The sequence below is a fragment of the Falco peregrinus genome, chromosome 6, assembly GCF_023634155.1.
Source record: "Falco peregrinus isolate bFalPer1 chromosome 6, bFalPer1.pri, whole genome shotgun sequence".
Taxonomy (NCBI): Eukaryota; Metazoa; Chordata; class Aves; order Falconiformes; family Falconidae; genus Falco; species Falco peregrinus.
This window is the reverse complement of record NC_073726.1, coordinates 18,290,080-18,313,065: the sequence shown is the minus strand read 5'-3', so window position 1 is coordinate 18,313,065 and position 22,986 is coordinate 18,290,080. Positions and strand designations below refer to the sequence as shown.

General features: G+C 41.9%; 3 protein-coding genes across 8 annotated transcripts in view; 1 reads left to right on the top strand and 2 right to left on the bottom strand.

Moving 5' to 3' along the window:
- The window catches only part of PHTF2 (putative homeodomain transcription factor 2), a 73,198-nt gene extending 71,403 nt beyond the window's left edge, over nt 1–1,795 (bottom strand). For 2 of the 3 annotated variants that reach the window (XM_055808163.1, XM_055808165.1), the window contains exon 1: nt 1,655–1,795. The gene's annotated coding sequence lies outside the window, so the exon portion shown is untranslated. Of the gene's footprint in view, nt 1–1,649 lie in introns of all 3 variants that reach the window. The other variant, XM_055808164.1, reaches the window with a different exon arrangement.
- Nucleotides 1,796–2,291: 496 nt separating this feature from the next.
- On the top strand, nt 2,292–6,975 carry TMEM60 (transmembrane protein 60). Of its 3 annotated transcripts, none has more exons than XM_055807306.1 (2): nt 2,292–2,454; nt 6,311–6,975. In XM_055807306.1, exon 2 carries the CDS (start codon nt 6,353–6,355, stop codon nt 6,755–6,757), a length of 405 nt encoding a protein of 134 aa, XP_055663281.1. In that variant the 5' UTR covers nt 2,292–2,454; nt 6,311–6,352; the 3' UTR covers nt 6,758–6,975. The 3 variants fall into 3 exon arrangements, with proteins under 3 accessions (XP_055663281.1, XP_055663283.1, XP_005243528.1); XM_055807308.1 differs by having other exon boundaries at nt 2,295–2,408; XM_005243471.4 differs by lacking the exon at nt 2,292–2,454 and adding an exon at nt 4,185–5,293.
- A 5,719-nt stretch (nt 6,976–12,694) lies between these two features.
- Nucleotides 12,695–22,986, bottom strand: part of RSBN1L (round spermatid basic protein 1 like) — a 53,629-nt gene continuing 43,337 nt past the window's right edge. For both annotated transcript variants that reach the window (XM_055807304.1, XM_055807305.1), the window contains 3 exons: nt 22,264–22,431; nt 17,190–17,298; nt 12,695–17,099 (listed from right to left, as the gene is read on the bottom strand). In XM_055807304.1, the coding sequence (XP_055663279.1) occupies nt 16,443–17,099; nt 17,190–17,298; nt 22,264–22,431 (934 nt within the window). In that variant the 3' untranslated portion in view covers nt 12,695–16,442. The remainder of the gene's footprint in view (nt 17,100–17,189; nt 17,299–22,263; nt 22,432–22,986) is intronic.

Genomic DNA, 22,986 nt, shown 5'->3' with positions numbered 1-22,986 from the left:
AGAAATATATCCTTCTGCCACTTAGGGACCACTCTAAGTGCAGCTAAAGATACGAGGATTCACTTACTAGGATTAACAGGTTATTTCAAGTGATGCGCTTCTCCCTGATAAAACAGATACCGCCATCTGTTTAACAGCATCAACAGGAAGATATAAGCGGGTAAATTACTGATGACACACTGTATTTAGTCTCATTCCTATTAGAGCACTCGTGTGTCAGAATTGTAAAACCAGCTGTATTTTCTGTAGGAATGTTTCATCACAAAGAATTTCAGAACATTAATTAAAGTATTTTCAACAAGTCAGGTTTTCCAATTAATTACTTTTTTCAGTTAATTATATGACTGATGGATAAGACACTGGCAAATTTGAAGCAAAACGCAAGACTCATCAGCATTACTTACCAAGCGACCAATAACATGTGAAAGCATGAATACCAAAAGCATAGAGTTTGAGAACGTGGACTAAACCTACCACTGAATCTGATACGCCTGAGTCACACACACTCAGGAAGCACGTATGAAAAACAAAAGTAAAAGAAGCAAACACCTGGACAGTTCTGCTACAGCATAATCATCTTCTCCCAAAGCCCTCTCCTCGGTTTCTCATAGAAAAGAGAGCAGATAAAACAGCAGAGAAACGAATACGACAGAAGAAATTTTAACTTAGAGGAAGTAGCCTAACATTTAGATTCCCGAAGTGAAAACCAAGGACAACACAGAAGTGGTAGACAGGTTGTCATTGGGTTAGGGTGGAAAAGGGAAAAAAATGGGATAAGGAATAAGAAAAAACGAACCAGAAGAAGGTGGTGGCATGTGAAAAACAAGAAAACGGGAGAGGAGGTCGGGATGAAGGTGAAGATGCCGAAATTTAGGACCTCCAAAGGAAAGGAGAAAAAAGGTCCTATCACCTGGCACGGGTATTAAAGCAGCTCAAGATGCATTACAGGAACTTCCCAAGGAAAAGGTGCGTTTTAGCTGGAGTCAGACCCAGCGAGCAGGAACAAACCGCACGGAAACGGCCGGCAGCTCAAGCCTGGGAGGCGTAACTGAGCGCCTACCACCCCGTAAACTTGGCCATCGGAGGCCAACGCGCCCGGCTCCCGGCGGCTCCCGGCGGCTCCCCGGCGCGGCGCGGCCCCTCCAGCGGCTGGCGCGGCCCGCACCTGATGCGGTGACACGGCGTGGCGGGAAGGGCCCGCCCCGCGGCCGCCCTCGGACCCCCGGCGGGAAGGGCCGGGGGGCGCCGCGCCGCCTCCCGCCTGAGGGGAACCTCGGCGCGGCAGAGGCCGCGGGCCTCCCGCCCTTTCCCCGGGCAGGCTCCCCCGCGGGGGGCGGCGGGCCGCCGGCGGACCTGCTCCGGGGCCAGGGTCAGCCGCGGCAGGCGGCCCCGCCGCGCCCCCTCGGTGATGCGCGCACCGCCGCCCCCCGCCCCGTCACCCCTCACCCAGCGGGCACCGCCGCCTCGCCCCGGCCGCGGCTCCGCAGCCGCCCCGGCCACCCGCCCCCCCGCCCCCGCCGGGCCGGTCGGCCCCTTCCCCAGCGGCGCGGGGAACTCGGCGCCCCGCTTCTCCCCTCCCGCCGGGGCGGCGATGCCCCCGCACCACCCCAGCCCCCGCCCCTCCCGCGCTGACCGAGGGGGATCCCGACCTTACCGGTCGCCCGGTGCCGCGGCGAGGCGGCGGAGCGGGCCAGCGCGCGCCGCAGACAACGGCAGCGAGGGGAGCGCGAGACGGCGGAGAGGCGGCGGGCACGCGCGAGGCAACAGCTGAGGGGGGGGGGCGGGGGGGAGGGAGGAGGGGGAGGATGAGGAGGCGCGCGCCCGAGCGACGGCAGCGCCAGAGCAGCAGCAACAGCGCGCCACCCGAGAGGGCGCGCGCCGCCGAGCCGGGGGCGGAGCTGCGAGCGGGCCGGTGGCCAACGGCGCCCGTTCCGCCCCGAGGGTGGGGAACCAGGCGTGACTGGCGGCGGCGCTGCCCAATGAGAGAGCGAGGAAGGTGGGGCTGGCTTAACGGGCAGATCCCGGGCAGGGGTGGGGCCGGTGTAACAGGCAGCCTCCTGCACGAATTGGCGGCGAAAAGAACGGGGAGGGCGGGGCTCGAGGCTGACAGCCGCCGGCCGCGAGGGGGCTGGCTTACCTTGATGAACGCCTTCACGACCGAGTAGCTGAGGGGGGGAGGCGGGGACGAATTTGAGCGACGTCGCCTCTACCCAGTGGCAGCAGGGCGCGGTAGGACGCGCGTCCGCGCCGCCCAATAGCCAGGCGCGGGGCCGTGGGGCGGGAGGCGGTAGATTTCCTACGGCAGAGGGAGCGGGCAGAGCCCGGTCTCCCCCTCACCTGCGCGCTGGCCCCGCGTAGCAGGGCGGGAGGGGGATGCGCCGAGACCCTGCGCGGGGACGCGGCGGCGGGTCCGTGCGAGGAGGGCGGTGGCGCAGGGCGGCCCGGGCCCGTGCGGTAGGCGGCGGGGGGGTGGGGAAGGGAAGGGATAGGGGGCTTCTACCTCAGGCTGCCGCACCGCGCCCGGCCTTGCTCAGGCGAGTAGGCCTCCGCCACGGTGGGGGAAGGGGGGCTTCCCGGGGGGAGCCGGTCGGCTCGGCCACGGGAGAAACCGAGCGAGGCGGCGAGGCCGGTGGGAGCGGGGCTGTGGCGGAGGCCGGGCTGCCCGGGGTCGGCCTCTGGTGGCTGGGCAAGGGCGAGAGGCCTGGGCGGCCTGTGGGGCACCGGCTGTTCGGCAGCCGCTCCAGCCGTGGCCCCGCGGGGCTGGGCCCGGGCTCCCGGAGGCGCTGTCGCCGCCCGGGGCAGTAGGCACTGGGCCATCCCCGGGCTGCCTGGCGGAGGATCGCGGCCGGGGCCTGCCCGGGCCGTGCTGGAAACCGCCCGGCTGTTGCAGAGGACGGGAGGGGGCTGTTAGATCGCTGTGGCGGCTTTGCTTAGCCCGGCTCTCTCGGCTGGATTGCCGGTTTCCTCGGCCTGTTCTTCTGAAGAGTCTCCCAATACGTATTTTTTCAGCCAGATTCAGCACTCGGGAGTCCGTTTCGCTGAAAAGCGGTAAAACAACCGCTCAAGTGAAGGGGACGTTGTAGTTTGACTTTATTTACACTTTAAAATCTACGTAGGCAACCTGAACTGAGAATGCATCAATTGCAAGGAAAACTTGTGAATACCTAACCTGTATTCGAATCGCACTAGTTTAAATGTAGTTTTAAAGTGGGGCTTCTGGAATATTTCTTTCTAGGTGATAAATTACTCATACCTCCTGAACTAGCTTTAAAATGTCATTTAATCAAGAGAGAGTTTAATTTGGTTTCTGTATAATAGAGTTTTCTGAACTCTGTTAGGCAATGTTCAAGGTTTAAATTTAAATGTATAGATCTGTGTTATTAATATTGAGCTGAATGTTATGTGTAAGTTTCCGTCCTCTTTATTTTTTTCTTCCTAAAAAGGACATAATTAGCTATCATATTCTAATTACGTAGTTCATCCCATCAAGGTCAGTAATGCTATTTAGCGTTTCTCATTACTGAAAATTTTCACTTCCTACTAATTGTGTGAGTTCTATAAGGAATTGAGAGTGCTTTTTTTTTATTTTTACACTGCATTTGATGTTCCTTCAAGTGTTTTCATGGAAGAGCTAGCTCAAGACTCGTGCCATATATGCATCCTTTTTCCAGTGTTAACCATCATGTTGTGATAGCTGGGCTCTAACTGAGAATCTGCCCATAATCACTTTTCTTTTCTAGTGAGACATTGTCAAGTGCTCTGTGTAATCAAATCGTTCATCATTGTCAGCTGTATCCCCAGCTGCCAGTCTTTAAAATTGTTAGCTTCCTTTATGTGGACTATAAAATCTCAAAAGTACACTTAGGTTTTCTTGAGTTTTCATGAAGAAAAGCCTCTAAAATTGAATGGAGCCTTCCAGTCCTGCCCAGTCTTGCAGTTACAGCTCTTAATCAGGTCAGAGAAAGGCAGCATAAGGTCCCCTGCTGAGTTTTCTGCCTGTGCTCTTTAAAATTGCTACAAAGTGGTTCTGAACACTTAGGAAAACTGAAAATCTTTTTTCATCAAGTAAGCAACCTTCAAATTGAGCAGCCACATCTAATATGTCTTTGGTAGCTTTCTATGTCTTCCAGAGACAGTTGATATCAGATACTCAAAGAAGGTGCTAACGTAATACTTCTAACAGTGTTGAATTCCTTTTTTTTCCTTTGAGGCCCAAGTTCCCAGGCTGTTTCTTTGGTTTCCACTTTCTCCAGTTTGCCAGTACTACAAGAAAGAGAATCGCGTATCTGTAGCACTGATTTCTAGAACTACTTTTCAAAAACTTTCTCATGAAAGGAATGTTGAAACGTTGTTTCAGATAACTACTCTTCACTTTAGCTGCAGACTTGTACTTGAGAATATTGGGAATGTTTTCAAAATCCTGGAAATCCTTGAGGCAGGTGATAGTAATTTTTCTGTAATCCTCTGCACATACCAGCTGGTTTAGGTATGTTTATAACAAAGAAAGAGCAATGCTATCTAAACCTCCTCCATATTTTTTTTTTCTACTTGGTAATTAACTCTCATATCGAGCATCACTGCTAAGCTTCACCCCTTCCCTAAGGAGGCGGCCTGGGTTCCACCCTTCTGGTTTCACCAACAGGCTTTCACCAGACCCTTTGGTGATCGGAGCCAAACTGAGACAGCAAAAAGCAAACTACAGAAAACCTATTTTAAACTTTTTTTTGGCAAGTTCAGCTCAAGTAATTGGCCTGCTCTCGGTCATGCAGGTGTCAGCCCTGTCACAAGGGAGGGGATGTGCTGACAGTAACTCAAGTTTAGATTACTTTAGGCTAAACTGCATCTCTTCCTTAAGAGAAATCCCACTGCTATCCACAAAATCAAATCCATTGAAACTTCAAACCCAGACTGAACAAAAAAGGAGGTCTGTTGAGCTGTGTATCAGAAGATAAGAATTACATTGCAGGGTAATTTTAGTTGTGTACAAAATTATTATCCCTTGGCTCCAATGTAGCAGGTCATCTCCTAACTAGTTAAGCCAACAGCTTTTACTTCCCTGTCTGGTTCTGATGTTTATCTGAGCACACTGTTGATTCAACATGCTAAACCTGGCAAAAAACCACTAACTCGGTTAAAAAGAAAAAGGTGCTAATAGAGTTCTGCTTGTTCAGTGAGTTTAACAGGCTTAATCGGGTGATCTTGTGAGCATGAGTAGAAGAAGCAGCAGCTTTGTGGCCGGGACACAGAGGGGAGAGGGGAAGCAAGTCTTGTCCTTCTCTTGTGGTGGCTGATGGTGAGAATTAGATGCTTCAGAACATATCATCTCACTTTCAGTAATTTAAATATTTTTGTAATCTGGAACAAATCAAAACTCAGTTTATTATTTCAAGTTAAAGAATATAAGTGCTCTAAAGGGAAATACCAAACTTATAAAAATCTCAATTAAGAAATCTATTCTAGCACTGTTCTGCTGGTATATATTAATTATCTAGCTTTGTGGCATGAAATCTTCAGGAAGATCAAAGTTCTTCTCACCCCTGCCTTTTATACTTCCAGTGACCTTTTATACTTCCAGTGAAAATCTTCTGGCACAGGCAGTGGTAAAAGCCTTTCTGTTAGGAATATAAAAACTTTTATGGCTGTAGTGGCAGATGCACGTATCCTTGTTTTTCCTTTGTCATGACTACAGAGAAATCTAAATACACTACCAAGCCAACAAACCTAAATAGCATTCCTGTCAGCTAGCGCCTGCATACTTTAGATACCTGCCAGAAAGCAAACATCATCTGTAGTGTTCAGTAGTTTTAAGACTGCTGCTTGACAGAGAGCAGCCGTAGTGCCTATGGTCTGGTCACTTGAGCTGCAGCTCTGTAGAGTACAGGATCTTTCAGATGGTTTGATACTTGTGCTTGTTGGTTGGTTCACACTTCACTATGTTTGGGCTTTTTTGTTATAGAGAGAGAATTGTTAGGTTTATTTTCAAGTGTTCAACTATGAGTGCCTCAGTGCTGGAGGAAAATTGATCTAAACATATTCTTGGCATAAAAAAATCCCTAAATGAGTTTGACAGCCAGTTTAGGATTAAAGCACAACTTGTTTCACAGAAAAAATTTAGATGAAGGCAGTTTACACAGCTGACTATAGAGTGCTTTGGGAATGGTAGTAATAAAGGAATGCTGGGAAGCATTATGTAGGTGAGGTTAGAAGGGGTGGGAAAACAAGAACAAGACATTCGTCTCCTGTAAGGAATATGCCTAATAATTGTGTAGTGACATCTTTTGATGCTTTTCCTCCCTTTTTGTTTTGTTAGGTTGTTGCTGACAGTGAAAGACTTCTTCTCAAAGCTGTTTAAATGAGAATGTCCCTGGCACAAAGAGTACTACTGACATGGCTTTTTACGTTACTCTTCCTGATCATGCTGGTGCTAAAGTTGGATGAGAAAGCACCATGGAACTGGTTCCTCATTTTTATTCCTGTCTGGATATTTGATACTATTCTTCTAGTTATGCTAATTGTAAAAATGGCTGGACGCTGTAAATCTGGCTTTGACCCTCGTAATGGCTCCCAAAACATCAAGAAAAAAACCTGGTATCTCATTGCAATGCTACTTAAATTAGCCTTCTGCCTTGCCCTCTGTGCTAAACTGCAACGATTTACTACGATGAAACTAGCCTATGTATTTATCCCTTTGTGGGCCTTGCTTATTGGGGGTATGGTTGAACTTGGATATAATATCTTCTACGTACGAAGAGACTAAGCCATACTACATGGTTTTCAACACAGATTTGTGGCAAAATGGTAATAATCCAGGAATTTGCTACCAACTTGATCTCTAATTTAGAAGGCCAAATAAGAAAGCAGTCAAGATGGAGACTTATCTAAACCAGGCTGAAGACTGAAGTAGATTTGTTCTATTTTTTTTATTTCAAAATTGTCACATATGCTCTTGTAAATAAAAGTACTTGTTCAATGTAAGCTGTTCTAATACGATTATGTTACATGGAACAAGATACAGGCTCTTCACAGGCAGGTAGATGCTCTTCTGAAAGGAGCCACAGATGTTCTACCCCAGAGTATTTGGCATATGGGGCAATCCTTGGAAAGAGCATGTAAGTTTTCTACTACTTAAGCTGTCACTGAAGAAATAACCAGTTAATGGTCATTTCGGTAAGGTGCTAAATGTGCTTTAAGAATCAGCAACAACTGATGCTGCCAAATAAGAGCAAAAAAGGAAAAAAGTGACTTTTGACAGTGAGAATCCACTTCCAGTCTGAAGAACTGGAAAAAATAAGCACTGTTTTTAAGCTGCTGAAACAGATATTAACCAATGTGTTTACCTAGGGGGAAAAAGTTACTAGCTGAACGGTGCCAGCAGTCTAGGATCCAGAAAAGGGGGGGACAGTGATGGTGACCTTTCCAAGTACAGAAGCTACAGGATGAGCTCTGTAATGCATTTGTACCTGCAGGAAGCAGTATAACAAAGATGATGGTTTTTAACGCTCCAGTATATTAGATCTCTGGAGGTGAAGCTGTGGCTTTATGAAGTACTGGCAAACTCAAATGCAAGTAAATGAACTTTTTCAAGTGAAAAATTCAATGAATGGGACTTCTGGAAAGAGAAAGAGCTGGAACCATGAGCATCTTTTCTGGACTGAAAATGCTCTTCCAGGAGCTACAGTAATTCAAATGTAAAAGCTGTCTAAGACATAACCAACATGCTGGAGATACTGATCCATTTACAGTTCCTAGGTACAAAAGAATGGCTAGTGACTGACAAGAGCCCGGGGAAAAAAAAGTGTAAGGTAACAGGAGGTGACTACATCAAAGCATCTCACAAAGAAAATTTTAATTATGTACATTTAGCTGTACTTGTCTGAAAAAAAAATCTTCCTGAAGTGTTTGGATTTATGCTTGCTGTTCAGTCACAGACATGGGCATAAATACAGTCAGAGACTGCTGAAAAGGCTTTATCTAAGAAAACCTGCTCCATTCTAAGGCAAGGGCTCTCTATTCAGAACATCAGGTAACAATATTTACAAAGAGTTTGTCATGCTTGTGGTTGACTTCTGCCTTGCTGAAGAAGAAAGCAAGGAATGACAAAAAAAATATCTGATCTATACCTGTTAAAAAAAGGCAGAATATTTATAACCCCTTTATTACAATAAAATTTACACATCAACTTAATAAGCAATTCCACATACTAAGCCCCAGTTTATAAACATCCTATAAATTAAATATATTATAAATACATCACATAATTTATGGGGAGCTGAAACTACCATTTAGAGATCCTTTTTCCCTTCAGTGCCTATATGGAACAGTTCTTTCTGGGAGGTTTATCTATACCATACGCTTGGTTCTGAAAAATCCTTAATGGAAGGACCTTGCTCTGTTTGACAGAATTTTTTGCCCACTCCTACAAGGTTCCTGTGAAGAACAGGCTTCTGTCACAGTCTTTGTGCTTTTTCAAGTTAGAATGGTGCTTGTGCTTGGGGTCAGCTGTGGGGAAGGGGCAAAGAATGTTCATCTCAATGCACACTCTTGGGCCTGCTGAATATAGAAAATGCAAGAGTAAGCATGCACAGTTACATGCTGTATGTAAGTACACATATACGTATATATGTATGGCACAGAATATGCTTAATTTGTACATCCAATTTAGGTGTCTCAAGCAGTTCTTCAGTTCTGCCACATGGAAACTAGGGTCACTCAGCTTCCTAGGGGATGCAGTGTTCCAGCTGTGTCCCACAGCAAGCAAGCTAGACCTTGTGGAATTCTTAGTGGATGCTTTAAAAAAATTTATGAAGGAAAAAGTTTCTGAAGACCTACCGCCAATGAAGGTAAACTTCCATGAACCACTTAAACTGATGCAAATACATAATGTGCATTTAAGCACTGTGGAAAAGACAGATATATATACACACATATATATTTTACATACACACCTCTGGTATGTTACAGCACCACATGTAAAACTGGGTGCCTATAGTCTTTGCCCATGCAATGCTTATCACAGAATAAAAAGCATAAAAGCCTTGTTCAGCTGATGCCAAAACCTTCCCCTATACTGCTCCGAAGAGCACCGCAGCCTTCCTCAGTCAAGATGATGATGTTAACAGATTATAACTTAACAAATGATGGAAAAAGAACTAGCCTCATTAGGACTTGCTGTATTATTAGCAAGATGGGCCACATATGGTGACTGCCCCCTTAACAAACCCCTTCCATTCCGCAGATCTAACAATTATCTGAAAGTTTGGCATCACCCGTTAACTAGAATCAAACACAGTTGTTCCAAATCTCCTTTAATTGCTGCCTCCCATTCAATAGAAAAAGATCAACAATTTCAGCATTCTGGCACTTTTTTTTTTTAAGGGCTTACTAACCTTGGAATATAGAACTGTGATTTTTAAAGCTGAAGCAGACGTTTCTTTCTGGTGTCCTACAGAAGTCACACACAAGTTGACTGTCTTTACCACAAGATATTTCTAGGACACAGCCATTTGTCAGTTCTCAGCCTTGTTTGCAAGTTCCTAGTCCTTACAGAGATACTTTGATAAGAAGAATATCCCTTTTGACTTCATAGTTTGTATCAGATTTAACTGACCTAACTGCACTGACACCTTTGTATACGCAATCTTACTTCTTTTGTGGTATCAGAACTTCATTCAAAAGGATTTACGATACAAATTATGCTGTAGCCCACTGACCTCCAGAAGCTGCTGCAGGAACTACCTCTACTTGCAATGAGCCTGTTCTCTGTTCTCAGCAGTCCTGCTCACAGCTTTGAAATGGAATGAGTTGTCCTTACACTTTTTCTTAAGTTTAGACTGATCAACTGATGTTCACTCCGTAGAACAAAAAGAAGTGAAAAGCAGCTATGATGAAGTTGGCAGGGAAAAAGGGAAGCTGATGCCGAGAAGGAAATGACGCTGCAAGCACCCAGTGCACGGGAGAGCCCCTCACCTCCGTTATCTGCCCAAGCTGATGGGGGATGTGGAGCAGAGAGCTTTGCCTTCACCAGCTTTGGTTTAAAATGCAAATCAAAAGCTTGCTGTTCTGAAACGAAACTGGAAATATTTATCATATATTGATGAGCTATATATAGTTAATATATACTGCATATGGAGATACATAATCTACATCATTATTTCTCTTCAAATCATTTATACAAGCTTGAACACTTAAGCATGCACTGTAGATGAGTACCTACTTCTGTCTGATTAAGGAAAACACCTCAACACGCAAGTGTGAAAGGTCATGAAACTAAAATTTTCAATTACCTATTGATACTGCCTTCTTGGTATGTCACCATTTCAGACTAGCATCCAGTTTTCTGTTCTTTTTATACTTGAACAATACCATTATGCAACATACACATCCCCACCTTCAGCAAAGTAACCCAAGTGTTCTAAGCACGTGTACACGCACCCAAAATGCGCTGCTAGGCATAGGTGACTACTAAAAAAAAAGGTAGCACAGGACTAAGTTAAACAATGATTTAAGAAATGAAAGCAGTATTTTTCTGACAAATATGCATAGTAGTACAAAAACCCCAATAATCTTAAAAGTAACCTCACAGAATTTTTCACATTTGCCCAGTATAAAAGTTAGGTAACACAAAGTATTGATGAAATTTATGAGACTCCCAGAAACTCAGAATTCTAACATCAGGTGTTATCTCTTTTTTGGAAACAAAACTATGGTTTGGGAACAACTAATTGCCTTTCAGTAACAAAGCTGCTGAATAACTGCATGCTCAGAAATAACTTCTTTGAATTTATTAGCACAGAAATTATTTAATTAAGATTGAGGTAAAAATAACTATGCTGGGTTGGAGAAAAGAGTGTTTGTACCTTTTTCATTGTACCTTTATTATTTTAAGGTCTGGATAGAGGTAGTCTCCTGTATGAGCCTTCAGGACCTGAAGAAGCCTTAGCATCAACTTGCCGCTGAGCAGCTTCAGGCTTTGTGGACTACAGCAGTTTAAGGAATCGCTGCAGTTGGACCACTAGATACCATTCAATATTAATTCAGCATTTTTTACTTGTACTGAAGCTGGATGAAGAGTAAAAAAACCCTGCAACTCTCTATCGCTGTTTCCTTCACTCTGCCTTTTCTAACAAAACCAACGTCACAAGCAGGCAAATGTAAGAAAATTCTTCATACAGCACAGGAGTGTAAGAGCAAGAAACAGGGAAGAGAACCCAAGCTTAGTTTATCTGTGTTAGCTTTTATCTCTGTGTCCCCTCTGAAGTTTATAAAAAAAAAAAATCACTGCTCAAAGGTGTTTTTTAGTCTAAAAATTTCATTTCTGAGATTAACAAAAGCTCTCAACTGCATCAGTTAGACAAGTACCCAAGATCCAGACACAGATATAATTCTTAAGGTTCTTATTCTTCTTGAGACACTTAGGGAATAGCTTTCTTGCTAACTGCCCTATTTCATCCCAATACAACCAGCGTTTAAAAAACTGCCTTAAGAAGGACAGTCCTTAAAAACACAGGCCTAAGCTCTACCAAACACTGCAATTTCGTTCAGCTGGACTGGAAATTAATTGGCAGAAGAAAATCTAAAAAAAGCTACTGAAAAATCAAACTTGATAAAAATAGAAGTTTAAACTGCTGTTTTAATCAATGTTTGTATCAGATTACCATAACTGTACACCAAATATTAAAGGACTACTTAGGACTAATGCCCTCATCAGTAGGCTCATTATCAGCGTGACCAGAACATAAGATCAAAGTTTAGCTGGCACTCAAGTACAGCACGGCTCCAAAGCGGAGGAAATATTAGCGTCATAGCACAGAGAAAAACAGTGGTTAGAATATCATACACTAAATTTTCAAAGTCAGTATCCCTGATGATCATAAAAGGAATAGCAACCTAGATATTGTGAAGTTAATCACTGCTTCTGAACAGAACACCAAATAATTTGCACTTCTACAAAAAATGAAATGAGTGACAGATGGGAATCAGTTTCCCAAATCTTCCCATGGATGCTGTGGATTCAGTGGGATCTGCACAAAATATCAGTATCGCCTATTACACAGTTCTTAAAGTGCATTTCATCTGTTTGAGAAAGTAATAAAAAAAATTAGTTGAACACAGTGACTCACAATCAAAGAAAACATCCAACAGCATCATTCACAGCAAAGCAAACATCAGTGAAAATCTGTCCTTGCCATTATCCAACTTCTATACATTCACAGTAAGGTGGTAACAGGCGCTAGTCTGCCTAAAGACAAGGTTTCTCTGCATATATGACCACTAGGAAAAAATAATAAAATTACACGCAAGAAGCCTCCAAATTTGTTTTACCTCTTGAGCACAACTAGTACAGTTTTCATCTTAGTAGGATCACGTGGCAGTTGACTATCTCACAACAGTTTACTTTGCCAATGAGCATAGAAGAGACATGGATTTATTTCAATCAATTCAGCATCCTTATTCACATGCAGATATTGGAAAACAGTCATTTTGACCAATGAATACCAGTCCTGTGTTTCTTGGAAGACTTATTCAATTTTCCAAATCTGTAACGTTCAGATCCATTTCACAGCATTCTGCTATTTTGTTTCCATTTCCTACATCATTCGCAATGCCAACTTATTTACTGTGCACATGTATAACTGCTTAAAAATCAATTTTATTTATCACCAAGGAATTCTTTCACAGATGAATACTTAAATCATCACCCTCTGAAATAATCTTTATTTCTAATACTAGATAGAATTAATATTTCAGTTAAAGTAGTATTGAAATATTCACTATAGTAACAAGGAAGGGAAAATCTGCATGCCGGCAGTACCTGTAATGAAATGCTGTTTCAGACTCAATTTGCAGGCATTTCAAGGGCTGGGGGATGACACAACACCGAGTAACACTTGTATGTAACACATGAAGTCAGTTGCCAGTGAAATGCAAAAGATCCAGTAATTTAAAAAGGAAAAAAAAAAGTAGCTACCAGCTTGAAAGCTATTGGTAGTAACAGTAACAATGCAATTTCTTTGCTACCCACAAATATGGTACCAGTATCTAGGAAAACGTGTCTACATTTCTGCACAGCATGTCATTAACTGGAACACCACTGCAAACGCACAGATGTCAATACCACTGCAGAACAGGCAACAGGCCTTACGCAGACTTTTCCAATCTGCAGAAGAACAAGGGCCAAGAGAGACAACTAAAACACTGGAGATTTCAGCCAAAATAACAGAAATACTTATATATAAAAAATGAAAGGGGGGCGGGGGGGGGAAGGAAGCAATAAGCAAAGACTGGTTTCAGTACATCAGAAGGCATGAAAGATTTATTGCTAAAGCAGAAGTCTGAATATGAAGTTGTATGCGGCAGGAATATAACATCGCATAGGACCACTTGAAACCAAAGCTAGACCGTTATCAGACTACAGAACAATTTGGGAGCTGAAATTCTCAGAAAAGGTACTCCCCTCTTAAAAAGCAACAGCATCAAAATGAGTACACCATAGGGAGAAGACAAAAGCATCTTGTAGTTGCAAAAAGCAAAATAAGATACATGCACTAACACAGCCAGTCAACCTAGACTGTTTACACCTTTGAATACAAGAGTTCTGATAGTCATTGGTAATCCCAGTACTGTTCATATTATCTGCAAGGAATTCCATCTAAAAATGAGAATCTAGTCTGTGTCAAAAATCAGAAATAAAGGGTGCATAAAAAAATGTAAAAACTGCCACTTTTTTTAACCTAAAAAAAAAAGGGGGGGATGGTGGTTAAGGTGTAGGCAGTTTAGAAGCAAAATTTCAGAACCAAAACATACCTGAACAGAAACCTGAGGCTGTAGCAGCCTAGACCACTGAGCAGGTCTTCAAAAGTAAATAAAGTTTTACTCTTACATGTAAAGTTGTGTTTGCTAAGCCATTTTCAAAGACCCATTTTTTCACTTTGGACAGGGCCTATGGTGCAGAAAGCTGTTTGCTATTAAGGAGGATCTAAACTTTAGTAAAATCTGATAGATGTTTAAAAAAAATAATCCTTGAACGATCACCATATGGATCACCAGCACACAAATAAAATTGTTTGTTTGTTGGGGGTGGGGATGTGTGTATGTGTGTTTATTTTTAAGAAAACTAGATACATTGGGGTTTGGTTTTTTAAAAGCAGTATCTGGCAAGGCTGGCTTGGATAAAGCTGGAGCCTTCTGCTAATGCACTTGAAAAGCCACACGCTTGGTGCAAACAACCTGCAGCTCTTCTCTGCTCCTGTTCTCCCAACAGCTGGCACAGAATGGGAACGGAAGGCTATGTGATTGTGCATGGATGTTCATAAAGCAGAAGAGATTATGGGTGGAAGTTTCCAGATAATCCAGAAAACAAAAGGGAGCTGAGACCACACTTCTATCAGAAAGGCTCAAATTCTTACACGAACGAACTAATTTTTCAAATCAGAATCTGCTAGAGTAATAACTTACCACGTCATACATGAATCATTTGCTCATGGCATGGAAGGGAAAGCAAGATCCCTGAGGCTGCAAAACGGGTAGTAATCTCTTAGCCAGCATTAAAAAAAATAGCAGTAAAACTTGAGGACATATTAGCCACATTCAAGAGATTTGTGTTTCTATTGCTTCTCTAATATGTAATTATGGCTATGTAGGAGTAATGTTTAGCAGTTAAAATATTGATTTAATTAGCAACTCCTTGACAGACCCATTTTAAACAGATCACGGCATCCATCTGTTAAATGGCTAACTTTAGTGCCAGGCATAAGTACACAGGAACAGTCTGAATTTTAACAACCTATAAGCCAAAAAAAATATGTTTGCAACAGAAGGGCCTCAGGTAGCTGAATTAGACATCACTTGGAAATCACATTGTTCTATTGCTACAAAGGAAGCCAAAGTGATCACTTAAGTGCATCAAACATTATAAGCTGGGTATGTAAGGACGTACAACTTTCAGAAAGTTGCAGGGAAAAATAGAAAAAACAGAGATACAGAGGGCTATGGAAATAACAACAGGCCTAGGATCTTGAGTTTTAAAGACTTGGTTGAAGGACTGGCTGTAGGGCAGTTTACTGCTATTTGTAGCTACCTGAAAAAGAAATACCATTCAGAGGTGTTTGAACTATACAGTAATGTTACACAAATAATTAAATAAGTTACATGACAGAATTTTTGCCATTATCATATCAGATGCTAGCTAGCCTTGAAATCCTCTTCCCTCAGAACACAGCTTAAGGGAATTCAAGCATTCCGTATGTTGGGAGAGGGGAGAACAGTTAACCTGGACACCACTTTTTTCTTAATGAAACAATTCTTGTGTTCAAACTGGGACTCATGTGGAATCTTCCTACCAGACACATTGGCAAGTATCTTTTTATTGCCCAGCACTACCACCCTAGGGTGCTATCAAGATCCAGATGCGTCTCTGTGAATTACAGGTCACTGCTGAAGTTGAGGCCTTTATAATTTGTTAAGTAACTATTGAAATATTCTTTGCTTTAATTTTAGTCAGGTAAGTGATTTAAGGTGAGGCGGGAGGTTGGTTGGTTGTTTCGTTGGGTTTTCTTTTCATGTGAAATGATAGTGGCTTGAGCTGAGGGAAGAGGCAAACAGAAAGGAGTTTGCTCTTTGCACCCCCTCATCAAGAGAGATGCACACAGTTACTGGTAGCACTCCTGGAGCCCACTGGGTGTCCAGGGCCCTCTGCAACAGGGGAAGAAGGTCTGTATGTCTGTCCCACATTAACATCTGACAGCAGGCGTTTGGGGAGTGCCTTTAATGAGCAGCTATAAGGAATCCTGCGAAAGGAGGACTGATTTTGCATTCTGACTTTACAAAGTCGATTTACAAAGAATGCCTCAGCTCTATCTCAGTTTGCTACAGCTCCTCACCCCACAATGGCGTAAGGGCACCCTATGCACTAGTGCAGGTAGAAACATAACCGTTTAGAGAGGCAGTTTAACTGAATTACTTTTTGCAGACCCAAAAATAAAACCGATCTGTTATTATGAACCTTTATTAAGCGGCTCACATTTCAGTATAAATCACACTAAAAAGATTTTTAAAAAAGATATTTACACTACAGTGCTGACACATTTAAAATGAAAAAATTGGTATAAATAAGCTCTATGGAAAAGCCTGGAATTGTCAAAAAGAATTCTGGCTCATCTTACAAAAAATATATATGTTAAATGTCAGCTCTACTCTAAAACCTACAACTCAAAATTATTTAAAGACTTCTTTATGTTAAACCTGCAGTGTTTACAGTGCATCTGGCCCTAAGTGCTTTGATACTTCACAGTTATGGACAGGCACTGAGGAATGTTACAAAGCTACATAACTATTTTCTGTAACAGATGCGAAGGCAAGTCGCAAACTTGCCTCACAGAATTTATGAATCTTTACATTATTACATCATTAAGTTTAAAAAGGAATTTAAAACCATATATACAAATTTAGCACAAAAAATCATCCTCTCTTTGTCCATGCAGTTTTGGATATGATGCACTATGTTGTCTTGCATCATCTGGATGTACGTGACCTCCAGAGCATAACTTGCCTTGTAAGTCCTTGCTGCCAGGTTCACATTTAGAATCCACTTCCAACTTAAATGCCGTCAATTCAACATGATCCAATCTAGTCTGAACATTCTGGCCCCCGACGTCCTTAGGTGCCACTGTCTTTTCAGCAAGATCAACATTCATGGGTTCCTCTTTTATTCTGTGAGATGCGATAGGTTCGTGTTTTATCGGCATAAATTCCTGCTGCAGATACTTCGTCTGCAGAGCGTCTGAAAATTTGGTGTCTTCGGAGGTATTTTTGCTCATCGTACAAATTCTGCTGTCAGTCTGAAGTCCAACAACCGAAGACTTGGTGTCTGCAGAAGTCTCTGCTTCAACAGTACTTGCATTTTGAGAAAGTTCTTCCTCTGAATGATATAGCTTGAGCCGGATGTGCCAAGCCAAACTGCACACAGCTGAAACTGTTTTGAACTGGTGTACAACATTCCTTGGGATAAAATATATGTCATTATCAAATAACTGAATTCTGGCATACCGAATGCCTTCCCTTCGCAGTTGATTAAGTTTTGCATCATCAACCCACTGGACACACTGGAGGAAAAAGGGAAGCAAAAGAAAAAGAGTGAGAAATCTGAATTAGGGCTCAGAGAACACCTGATCAACAGTTCATAGCATGCTTACCTGTGAGAGTGGAGGTTCATGCAAATCTAACTGCATTCGTTGAACTACCTCTAAGAAGTCTTCAGCATGAAAACAAATTACATCTTTGGTTATACGAGGCTGCTCAGACCTACAGAACAGTAAGAATTGCCCAGTCAGAGGCTGAAACTAACATGCAACAGACAATAAAGAAAATCTGCAAGTAAAGATAAAGCAAATGACAAAAAAAGCCAACAAAACAATCCTAGCATTACCTACCTTTTGAAAAAAGGCTGACTGAAATGACTAATTCTCAAATACAACCTCACTAAACTGTTTAACAATTTCTTTGCAAGTGGCAGTAAAAGCAGTAAAAGGTCACCATTTTAATTTTTAGTTTTATTTGACCTCTGCCTGCCTTGATACTGAAAGACAGATGCCCCAGATACATCGGGCTTCCTCTGTCAACATGATCGGCCCATCAGGTACTTCAAAGTATGCAGCAATCTGATTACTATTATAGCAAATATCGCTTAGTATCTTTGCCTCAAACACTTTGTTCAGTTAGTAGTAAAGCTGAATCGACATTAAGCTGCCACAATGCTAGTAAGCAGCAAACACTGGCATCTTCCACAAAACATTCCTTATTTGTGCTCACTAGAGACCTACAGAAGAGCAAGATCTGAATTAATTTGCCTCCATATTCAAAGTGTGAGGAGAATTCACCTCTTGTCCCCCAACATCTCCCATAAGGAAATGCACATCATTTATATGATTCCTCTAGAGACATCTAGAATTAGCTAACAAAAGGTAAAACCAGCTACAGTCCTTTATTACTTTCTGATCTAAAAGCCAAACACAGTTCTTCGATGGAAACATAAAATTAAGCTCCATGTGTTTGGTTTTGATAATGTTTGGTTTTTTAAAGATGTGAAGATGTTATATGAAGGTTTAATTTATATAGGATCAAGCTCACTTTGAAGTGGTTTTGCAAGGCAAATCTATCAGCCAGGAAGAGCTGGTTAATGACTTTCTTCCTTCATCCTCTGCACTTTTCCCAGGGCTGACAGGAGTGCCGCACCACCCCCCACAGCTGGCTGCTGTGCAGTAACAGCACCACAGGCTGCATGTCCAAGTGCTGCCGAAAGGACTTAGGAACAAGCGGGTGTCCTCCTGCCTGCCTCCCACCCGCCCGGCCCAGCTGGCTCCTGGACCACCCCTGCATCAAACCAGGCTGCAAGTTCAGATCTACGGGGGCCCAAGGGAGAAACCGATACAGCAAAACGCTTTGGTACATGCCAGAATTTATGTAATGGATGTTCACGTGCTCTTAAAAGCAAGATCAGTTTTTTATATATAGTGTTATTAACAAAGCAGGCAATGATGTACTGTTTATTGGGCTTTTTAAACTGAGGAGACATGTTTAGTTTATTTAGGTCACGACCTCAATAAAGCAAAAAATAACCAGTCTGAGGCTATTTCCAGAGAGAGAGAAGAAAAAAAAAAGTGTCCCAGCTCAACTACTGAAAGTATGCTGGGGGGAATCTGCAGACCATATGTTTTTCTCTCAATTTTACAAAGATTAAAGTGTCTCCCTATGTAATGATCTATATACTCTTGAAAGGGATTTGAACACTGAAAGCAAAAAGCTTACAGAAACGTCTCATCAGTAGCATAAAAAAAGATTAGCTGCATTAATATTTTTATAATGCAGGTATGTTGTTTTATTTTTTAAAAAATACGTACCTGCATCTGGAGTTAACAATATGTTTAAATTCAATTAAGAATCAAAATATAAGGAATATTTACATCCTAAAACTAATTCAATCCAAAGCAATGTTTTCACAGCAGTGTCTCCTCTACATTTTATAATTATGCAGGACAAAGTATAGTTGATGATTTCTGGATCGTTCCTTTTCTCAGTCCCTATATATGTGCAACAGTATGCGTTACCAGCTCTGTGCTGCTATCAAAAAACATGGCATTGTTTGCAAACACACCAGAGAAAAAATATTGGCAGATAATTTTTCATTCTGCATTCACAGATTTGATGTTTAGCACAACTTTGAGACCGTATTTTGTAAAACCTGAAGTTTACAGACACACACACCACAGCAAAATAGTAACACAATAGTTTGGTTAGATGTCCAAAAGGCCATTAAATGCAAACAGAACTATAAGATAATTCCAGAAAAATCTGTAAGTCCCTACTAAAGCACTGCTACAATTATTTTTGACAAAAAAATTTTTCTCCAACTTCATTCTTCAGAAGGACTGCACTTTTTTTGCTCTAGCTTTTCATAACAGATTCAAGACTACAGGTTTTACCATAAGTGTTTCTGACCTAACGTATAAAGTCTGGCAACACAACTAACTCCTGTGATCATATAGAGAAGCATTAACAACTTCACACTCTGGAACACAGACTCGAAAGGTGCTTGCTGAGGCACAGGACAGAGGGGTTTAATTTTGCCAGCAACAATGCCATAAAGTATCTTTTGCTGTCCCTGTAAAAACCCACCCAAATTTCCCACATAAAATTCTTCTGTTTCCATAATTTAAAATTTCACTGGCATTTCCTAAGTTCTAAAGTACACCTGGTAACACCTACAAAAATGGTACTAATTAATCAGCATAATCACAACACTAGCGTTTATCAGACTTCAATGCAGTGCAGTCTTTTAAAACATTTGCTATCAACAGCCAGAGCTCTTCTACCATTTGTGACTATTCACAGAAATAAAGATCATAAACCCGTAATTTTAAAAAACATCTCAAATCAGGGGCCTGTCATATTTGGAATGCAAAAATTAGGTTTTTTGTTATTCCAAATAACTATGTTTTGTTTCCAAGTCTGTCCTCTATCCCAAAAAATTGCGTTTTGCCCTTCAGCAATTCTGTTCCTGTCATTTCTGAAAGACAACAGTTATCCTATTTAACATTAGCATCCTATGCTCAACTACTAAATAAATACCATTTTCTTTAAACGTACAGCAACTTGATTACAAAACTTTTTTTTTTGCACATCCAATTCATTTCTATACTAAGTAAACAGAAGCAACTCGGTTCAGCAAGTCTAGGAATTTATTTCTTATCTCCTTACAGAAAACATGGTTTTTATATATGATCTCATCATTAAAGCATATGCATTTTTACTGCCATAGTGCTGTAGTCATCCCTGGAATATCTCCAGCTTCCAGTTTTGTTTGACTAAAGATTTTTAGAACACCACCCAGTTTTTTCAAAACTTCCATGCATGTTGTTTCCTTTAAAATACACCTACCCACAGCTTACATTAACTTCACTGTAAAGCAATGAAATTATTACAGTGTAACATTAATTAATAATGCTTCATTATCATAATCTCTCTTCATGTAAGTACAGTGAAATAACTTTTGAAAAATCAAACTTGAAATACTATTTGTATTGTGTTGTGTTATATATTTTCCTCTTCCACATACGTCAGTCCAGCATTTTTTATTCTGCATTAAAAGCTACATTTTCAGTCCTTACACTGAAGTGAAATGCTGACGGTTACTCTCCCCCCCACCCCTCCCCCAACTGGGCAGTTTTGCCTAGCTTTGCCTATTTTCAGATCATACTTTAATCTACACAATTTTTATTTTTACTGATTTCATTCATTTTTTTCAAGTTTAATAGGAGTTTTAACTGAAGTTGAAGAGACACGCTTTTCCAGAAGTCCCAATGTACAAGAAAAGATGAGGGTTTAGATCTGATAAGGAAACTTGTTTTTAGAACATAAATGAACAGGTAATGACTTCCAAGGGAGCAGGATCTTGTTATGAACATACAGGATGAGAATGGGAATTTCCCACAGACATTTAAATTGCTATTAATTTAAATTCTTACTAATTTCCAGTGGCACAGAGGTTTGGGGAGTGGAATTTTGTTTGGTCTGTTCGTTGTTTGGTTTTGGTGGGGTTTTTTGTTTTATTTTGGTAGGTTGTTTGTGGTTTGTTTTTGTTGTTTTGTTTGTTGGTTGGGGTTTTTTTTTGTTTGTGGGTTTGGTTTTTTTTGGTTGGGTTTTTTTTTTTTTTTACTTCCTTTGATAAAGCACATGCTCTCTCTCTCTCCCTCCTGCCACCGCCCCAGTATCTCGGCTCTTGCACTGCCACCACTGCTCAGTCTTAATTCACTCCAGCTTCTCATAATCAGAAAAAGGAGGAAGTTTAAGGCTCCAGATTTCATCAACCTGAAGAGGAAGTAAACTGCAAAACCTCAGAGCCCAAAATGCACACACATTAATATGTGAACAATCAAGTTCTTCCCCAACGGTAATTACTCAGTTTTCTATCTCAATGAACTCCTGCACTGTAACACAAATTTGCATAATTTCATCCAAAGGGAATTCACCCTTCTAATTTCTAGACAAAGAGCAAAAAGTGGTTTTACTGTATACATATGTAAAACTAACCTCCAAAACTAAGGTCATTCCCCCAAACCAAGGTCAGAACATCCTGAACACCACTTCCTAGATTTGGACCAGGAAGCCCATATAATTAGGGGCTTTTTTTATTTGGCTACAATGCAAAAAGCTTCACATGAGACACATTAATTTCCTAACTCTCATATGAGAATTCCAAACACAGACACCAAAAAACATCACACAACCTCCAACAGGATTCTTTCTAGGTGATCCACCATAAGTATATCTGGGTTATAACAGCCATGACTTTGAAGCAGAAGCATAAAAACTCTGATCATCTCCAGATAACACAAAGAAGTGCCAAAAGGTCTTCATGTGCACCTCTGAGTCAGAAACTCAGGTCAGTTCATTTGCAATGTTTAAAGCAAAACAAGTGTGAAGTGTTTTTACATCTAACTCACTCTGTTACAGCAACTCAGTTACAGCTATTACACTCATTGCAAAACACCTTACTAGTTTCAGCCACAAAACAAACCTGTATGCAGTCTAGCAGAGGGCAAACACATCTAGTCCACAGAGATAGAGAGGAGAAAAAAAAAAGTCCAGTATCTATTATGTCTTCATTAAACCTCCAATACTAGATTAACCTATTCTGTGCTCCTTCTGCTTATTATAAATGAAATGCAGGCAAATTTTTTCAAACACCTAGGTAAGTCAATCAACACATACCACTCTCCACAGCGCACAGCCTTCAATACTCCCACAGCAGCTGTAGTCTGTCGTTCAAAGCCCTGTCCGATGTGATCTGCATGGGCTCGTGTCCGATCTTCAAATAGCATTTCACGGGGTTCACTGGTGCGAGGTAGGTACTGCAAGTTTTTTATTTCATTGGTAGTTCTGTATACAAAAAACAGTATTAGTGACACAGAATTTTTTCTTTATTACCTAATTTCCACACCATAGCCAATAGGTTTTTCTCTGTTCAGCGAGAACATGTAGTGAAATGAGATGAGCAGTAACACTTAGTATAAATTAAAAATTTAATGAACTATGCAAAAAATCAGAACACCTATACAACAAAAAAACCAAACACACCAACAAAACCCCAGCAACACCAACAAGAGCACAGCATCAGGGCCCTGAATGCACTAGAAGGCCCTAACGACTGAGCAGCCTCACCTACAGTCTCCACCCACAAATGCAGGCACAGAGACCAGGAGACTCATTTTATCTCAGGCCTGGGCCTTCAGTCCTGGCCTGAGCCACGCTGGTCTTGACCTCAGCCAGAGGTGTGCTGGGCCACAGACTTGCTTCCCAGTTTGACCTCTAGACAGCTTTGTCACGATGGATCTGCCGGGCAATCACTGGACCTGATCCTCACTGTCAGATCAGCTTCCTGGCCTGAACTCAGACATGCCCATCACCACACGTGGGAGTCTGGGCTGAACCTGG

What these genes read in the sequence shown, in the direction of transcription:
- TMEM60 (XM_055807306.1), top strand. Translation starts at nt 6,353, where the DNA reads ATGAGAATGTCCCTGGCACAAAGAGTACTACTGACATGGCTTTTTACG.